Here is a 6,900-nt window from a genome sequence, read left to right as displayed (position 1 = left end):
AGATAGAATATTAGTTTTTTTTTTAATTAAAATTTAACTATATTTTTGTTTTACCATATTATAACTATTATTTTTTTTTAAAAATATAAGATATTTTATAATAAAAATTTATTAATTAACTAACCTATTAATGAATCCAGATTTTAATAATGAGTAGGTAAAATGTCATTACAAAATGCTTGAAGTGAAATAATGAGTAATATAAGTTTAATTAAGAAATGTTTGAAGTGAAATAACGAGTAATAAAAAATTAATTGAGAAGTGTTTGAAGTAAAATCATAATATTAGTTAATTTTGAATTTATTTTAGGCGGTAAAAAATGATCAATATCATTTTCTAAAGTCAAATGAATATTAATTTTTTTTACTAATTTTTTCTAAACACAAAATTTAATTATTTTTTATTTGATATATTTATATATAAATAATATTTTATTTACATTTTTATTCGTAATCCATGCTAGTGTTTATAATTCTACTTTTCATGATAGTTTAATATGTACCAAATGATTGTCAATGTTTAAATTATAATAATAAAAATAACATTAGTTTTTTCTCTTAACCACTTCAACTTCATTTTTTTTCAAGATTAAATTTATTTCATCATTCATTAAGTCTGTCAATTTCACAACCAAAACAGTAAATCCCCATTTAGTACAAATTATGATATGATTACAGATAATATTTGTTTGGAGCAAACATTTATTAATAATTGGAGAGCAAGCAATTACAAATAATCCTATTACTAGAGATTTGAAGTTAGACCAGAAGGAGTAGTGATGTGGGCAGGAGTAATCTCTTTGAGAGATCGGCAACCAGTCAAGGCCATTGTGAGTTCAAGCTCATCTCTAAGCATTTGAAGCACTTTCTTCACACCAGCCTCACCGTGGACTGCCAAAGAGTAAAGAACAGGCCTCCCAATCTATATATTCAACCAACAACATATCAAATAGGGACAAACATATGCACGGTTTATCTTAAATACATCCCTAATATGAATCAAAACAATTAATTACTTACAAAGACTCCGGAAGCTCCAAGAGCTAATGCCTTGAACACATCTGTTCCTCGTCGAATCCCACCATCCATAAATACAGGAATTCTTCCTTCTACCCCTTTAACAACCTATATGCATATTTGTTTTGAAAAAGTATCCAGACCATACAATACAATAGAAAGAAATTCTTCATACAATAATAGTACCTCTTCCAAAGACATAATTGTTGCAGGAACACCATCTAGTTGTCGAGCTCCATGGTTCGACACAATAATTCCTTCTGCTCCATGTTCAACCGCTAATCTCCCTGCATGCATACATTCATTAATCATTTATAAAACAAACAATTCACTGCACGTCCACACTAATTTGATATTTACATACTCACCATCCTCGGCAGTTATTATACCCTTCAATAGAATAGGTAGACTCGTAATCGTCTTCAGCCATTTTATATCCTGAATGTGCAATCACACACAATCAAATATCAACCAAATTTTACATATATATATACACAAACAAACAAATAAAACAAACCTTCCAGCTAAGAGATCTGTCAGCTTGGTTTGAAAAGTACGATAACAGTCCAGAGTTGTCATTGCTCTACAAACATTGATACATTCCAGACACAACCAAATATCATTGATTGCACTAATTAATCAACATTATTAATTAAGAACAAACATTCACCTTGTCTAACTTGCCAAGATCCAATCCTTCAAAGTTCTTCAATGACAAATGTGGTGGCAAACTAAACCTGTTCTTAATGTCAGCTTCTCGTCTGCCAAGCATTGGAGTGTCAACCGTGAGAACAATTGCCTTGAAACCGGACATCTCTGCTCTTTTAACAAGCTTTTCAACAACATATCTATCCTTCAACACCTACATTAATATAGACTGAATTTCAGGAAAAACCCAAATGCTATTTTGTTAATATAAAACAGAAAGCCTCGCTCACATAAAGCTGGAAAAAACGAACACCAGGTCCTGTCGAAGCAACCTCTTCAACACTTGAAGTAGCCAATGAAGACAGTGTCTGTTAAAAATGAAACAAGAGTAATTATTTAAGAATGATTGAGCACAAACATGAACAAGTCTAACTAACCATTATAGTACCAGCAGCAGATGTTGCTCTTGCTGTTGCGCATTCTCCTAAGTTAAGAACAAGAACAAAAACAAAAAATGGAAATTGGAATCAAGTTTTAGAAATAAATGGTAAATGAACAAGCATACCTTCAGGATTAGCCATTCTCTGAAAGGCAGAAGGAGCAACCATAATAGGCATTGAAATCTTGAACCCCAATACAGTAGTAGTCAAGTCTATTTTGCTCACATCAATTAAAACTCGAGGCCGAAATCTACATTTTGCATCAATTGGAATTAATACTGCCTAAGCCTAACTATTCTATATGTGTATTACAGAAGATGAGCTTACAAGATTCTTGAGAATGCCTTCCTGTTCTCTTCAAGGGTCCATTGATCCTCTGCACCAGATGCATAATAATCGTAAACCATTTTGGGTAATTTCTCTTTGGCCAAGGCTTCATACTCCATGACATTGGTGATTTGATCCATGTTTTGATCTAATAATCAATCACAAAAACAAAACATCATCTATCTTAAATCAAGGAACAAAGCTTTAACTGGGTTGTAGAGTAAGAGTAGAGATTCGATCATGAATTCTTACACCGGTGAAAGGCAGAGGAATCGGACAGTAAAAGAAAGGCGGCGAGAAGTGAGGAATTGGAAATCAACAACAATGAAGATGGTTTTGTGTTTTTCTTAATTAAACACTTGTCTAAGTTCAATAGGATCTTATTGGTTGACTTAATCAGCTATTTTATTATATCAAATCTTAAGTTATATCGAACAATGCTATAAATGAGATATCTTATATTTGTTTTAAATATAAAAGGTAAATACTAATTTTAAGTTTATGAGTGTTATGCTGCTTGTTTAATGGTTAAGTGTGTTTGCGGTTTACATACTTAATTCGTTATTCTATTTTTATTGTCTTATTTTTTTTTATTATATTAGTTTTTAATGGTTAGATTATTTAGGGTAAAGGATAATATAAGTATAAATTTTTTTCAAAGGAATAAAATTTGGATAAATAAAATAATTAATTTTATATGTGATTAATTTTAAATATAACCCAAAATCAAACAAGGATTACAAATATTTGACCACAAGAGGTTGAAAACTAATTGGCTACTTCTACCCAATTTTTTATATTTTATTTTGATGCAAAATCAAAATTATTTTCACTCTTTTATTAATACATTTCTCACTTTATAATTAAAATATTTTGTATTAATTATCATTGTATATTAATATTTTTAAATATTTTTTTATCATCATATATTAATATCTTTTAAATAATATAAAAAATATAACAATTTAATATTCAAATTAACAAATATAACTTAGTTTAATTGCTTAATTATCCTTGATAATTTAAGCCTTATAGTTGCATTAGCATAGGTCTGACAATTGAAAAGTCGAGAGGGTCAATTTGGAAAAACAAAATGAAGCACAATTCTAATCATGCTTAGTGAATAGCTTAGATAAAATTGAAATAGAATAATTTTCAGTGATAAAAATATTCTTAAATAAAATTTATTATTTATTAAAAGGATATGCAGGATCAATTTATATAATAATATGTACAATCAAATTGTTGACTTGGATTAGAAAATATCGTTTTAATTATTTTACGTTTATAAAATTGGTTCAATCATCATTTTTATCCACCAAAACTTATTATTAATTATATGTATAAACAAAATAAAAAAAATGGTCTAAATGTCAAATTGAGCAAATTGAGATTTCTTTTTTTTTCAAACATCACCCATTTGACACTTCATATGGTTAAAGTTAAACAAAATTATATAGATATCTGGTGATTCATCATGCCACCGTGGAATCTACAAGGGAGTTTCTTACCTCGAAACTCTAAGAAAAACTTGGTAGTGGCAAAGAGTTAATGAGAAATTTGCAGTGTAGGACTGCTGTAAAATGGGGAAGAAGTAGGATATGAGATCAACAATCCGTAAAACAGTGTGGCTAATAATAAGTACAATGATGAATAGCATCGAAATGTCCCCTTCCAAATAATTTTCATAGCAAAATGAATATCGGAATCACTGACAATTCAAGAATTGGACCAATTATAAGTTTTAATCCTCCAACTCACTTGCAAATTTAACTGCATTTTAAGTTTTCCTGCAAAATCTCTCTCTTCCAAACTCAAATATGCAGGAACACAGTCTTTTTAGTTTGTTTTTAATTAATTTATATAACTTATTTATATTTTAATTTGTTTACATATTTTATTTATTTATATGTTTTATGTAGTTATATAAATAATTGATTTATAATTAATTTTATCAAAATTTTCTTTAATTGAATGAGAATTTAAAAGTGATTAATAAATTGTTGTAAAGTTACGGGTTTAATTTGTAATTTTAGATAAATATATAAATAATATTGAAAAAATAAAAAAATTATTATAAAAAGGAATATTTTCAAAATATTCTTTTGAGTTTAAGTTTTTAGGTTGAAGATGAATTATTATTTGATTTGATGAGATATTTATTGCGTTTTGGGTTTGAGAATAAGTATTTGAGTTAGAGATGACCTTAATTTTATAGATCATTGAAATGAGTAATTATTTTATTTGTAGCCCATAGAAACGAGGGATTTACCTTAGATATATGTGATTAGGCAAACAAAATGTAGAATCACGAGACGGAGTAGAGTTGTTATAATTCTTTTATTACATATAATGATGTGTTAATTGAGTTTATCTTAATTAAGATCTTATATAAAATTGTTAAATTTAAAAGTTATATATTTTATTTTTTTTAATATATATTTATTTTTTATTTGTAGAGAATGATCAATTATTTTTTTATATCATGATTTACAATTATAATGTAATTTTTTTATTTTTTTATTTGGCATATATGCTTCATAGGCTGTAAGTAAATCGACCAAAAATGCCTGGAATCGAACTGAATCGTCTGAAATCGAACCAAAAACAAACTGAACAGAAAAACCAACCGTCTGAAATAGTTTGAAATAACTTGAAATAGTTTGAACCGAAGTCTTTCAGTTCGGTTTGTCGGTTCATTGTTTGTTAAACCAATCCACCTACCGACCGAACCGGTAAGTTATATTTTTGGATTTGGGGTAATTTTTTGTATGGATGAGAGAGAAGCATATGCTTTTCATCTTCATCATTTTTTTATTTTGCTTACTTTTATTTGAGGTTAAAATTTAAAAATATTTCATTATAAAAAAATAGATTTGAGAATTAGGATTGGAACCCAACTAACATTGTTTTGATATATAGTATCCACATTAACATCTTCAATAAATTTACAAATTATAAAGAAAATTCTTATTGTTTTACTAATTTTAAATTTAGGTATTTTTTTAAACCTAGTAAATCGAATAAACTGACTGAACTGATCGAATCGATCAATAAACTAAACCGACGATTTATGATTTAGGCAAACCGACCTAATCGAACCTCTTAAAAGGCTAATGCTTCATCCTTAGTATTAGTATACTTTTGTTTCAATTATATTATTTGATACATTATAATCAATTTTTTTAAACTTATTATAAAATTTAACAAATATAAATTATTTATGGTTTTGCTTCTCTAAAGTCTAGTCCACAATATTCAGGAACTACCTGTTAATGGAATGATGTTGGGGCTTATCCTTGCGGACTTAAGATAAACAAAATAATCTTTAGTTGGGGCTGGGGCTGGGGCTGGGCCTGGGGAATGTCAATATCTTTAGCAACGGCCCATTAATAATCTAAAACAAAAAACAAATAATTTTGTCTATAAAAAATGTATAAATACACATATAATTAAACTTATTTTAATTCATATTATGTCATATAAATTAATATTTAATTTAGATATTCATCAAATAAAATATTTATATATTTCTCGTGGTAATTCATCTTATCACTCATCTCAAACCAAACAATGCATTGGACATATATTCTTCCTATTATTCTTTTTCTTAAACATGCAGCTTGTGCTTTTATATATATATATATATATATATATATATATATATATATATATTTATGTTTTCTATCCAAATATTTGTTAGATTCATATGACATTATATTGTATGAATAAAATAATTTAAAACATCAGTATGTATATGATAGGATGTTATAATTTTTAGATATTGTAAATGTTATAATGTTTATGGGAATTAAAAAAGAATTAGCATGACATCTCATAGTTATAACCCTGCTTAAACTCAAAATGTTTTTATATGAAATCAAATTTGTGACTTTTTGATCTCTTAAACCGACTCTTACCACTAAACTACCTTGGTATGATAAATATTATAATGTTTATGAATTATAAAAATACTTTTTATATACTTCACCTTTAACAAAAATTAACATGCAAATCATTGTAATTATTGAATATTTTTTTAAAGTAATAAAATATAACATTAATGTTATGATTATAATAGAATTTAAAATTATTAAAAAAAAAGTTAATAAAAAAAAGCCTCTGTATTTTAAATTTAAGTAAAACAAATTAATTAATTATATGATTTGGTACAGGAATATTTTTTATTCAACTATCATATTTTTCAGATTTTAATTAAAACAAGTAGCATTATTTTATTTATTTATTTTATTATTTTATTTACTTTTTAATGGAAGGAGAGTTTGCCTACATTGCTTTAATATGCGGATTGCGAAATATCGTCATGGGTCCCACTAATTTCAGCTACCATTCTTCATATATAGTTCATGTGCTGGCATTTGCTAATGGTGGGACCCGGTCCCTCGACATATTTATCTTTTGTTTTTTATGATAATGGAAATACCTTTATGCTTTAATAAAAATAAAAT

General features: G+C 27.0%; 1 protein-coding gene across 1 annotated transcript; it reads right to left on the bottom strand.

Annotated features, from left to right (window-relative positions):
• Nucleotides 1–589: 589 nt before the first annotated feature.
• Nucleotides 590–2,815, bottom strand: LOC124921960 (glycolate oxidase-like). The gene is made up of 11 exons (XM_047462670.1): nt 2,684–2,815; nt 2,432–2,579; nt 2,230–2,354; nt 2,102–2,148; nt 1,955–2,032; nt 1,687–1,878; nt 1,534–1,599; nt 1,385–1,454; nt 1,203–1,303; nt 1,020–1,124; nt 590–921 (listed from the first exon to the last, which is right to left on the bottom strand). Exons 2-11 carry the CDS (start codon nt 2,569–2,571, stop codon nt 745–747), a joined length of 1,101 nt encoding a protein of 366 aa, XP_047318626.1. The 5' UTR covers nt 2,572–2,579; nt 2,684–2,815; the 3' UTR covers nt 590–744.
• Nucleotides 2,816–6,900: the final 4,085 nt, after the last annotated feature.

This window comes from Impatiens glandulifera, chromosome 1, assembly GCF_907164915.1.
Source record: "Impatiens glandulifera chromosome 1, dImpGla2.1, whole genome shotgun sequence".
In the NCBI taxonomy this organism is placed as follows: domain Eukaryota; kingdom Viridiplantae; phylum Streptophyta; class Magnoliopsida; order Ericales; family Balsaminaceae; genus Impatiens; species Impatiens glandulifera.
The sequence above is the reverse complement of the archived record's forward strand: the minus strand, read 5'-3'. Positions and strand labels throughout refer to the sequence as shown.

Coding starts and splice junctions, on each gene's coding strand:
- LOC124921960 (XM_047462670.1), bottom strand. CDS start 2,571: ATGGATCAAATCACCAATGTCATGGAGTATGAAGCCTTGGCCAAAGAG. Junction 1,304..1,384: donor TATAATAACTGCCGAGGATG/GTGAGTATGTAA, acceptor GTATGCATGCAG/GGAGATTAGCGGTTGAACAT. Junction 1,125..1,202: donor CAATTATGTCTTTGGAAGAG/GTACTATTATTG, acceptor ATATGCATATAG/GTTGTTAAAGGGGTAGAAGG.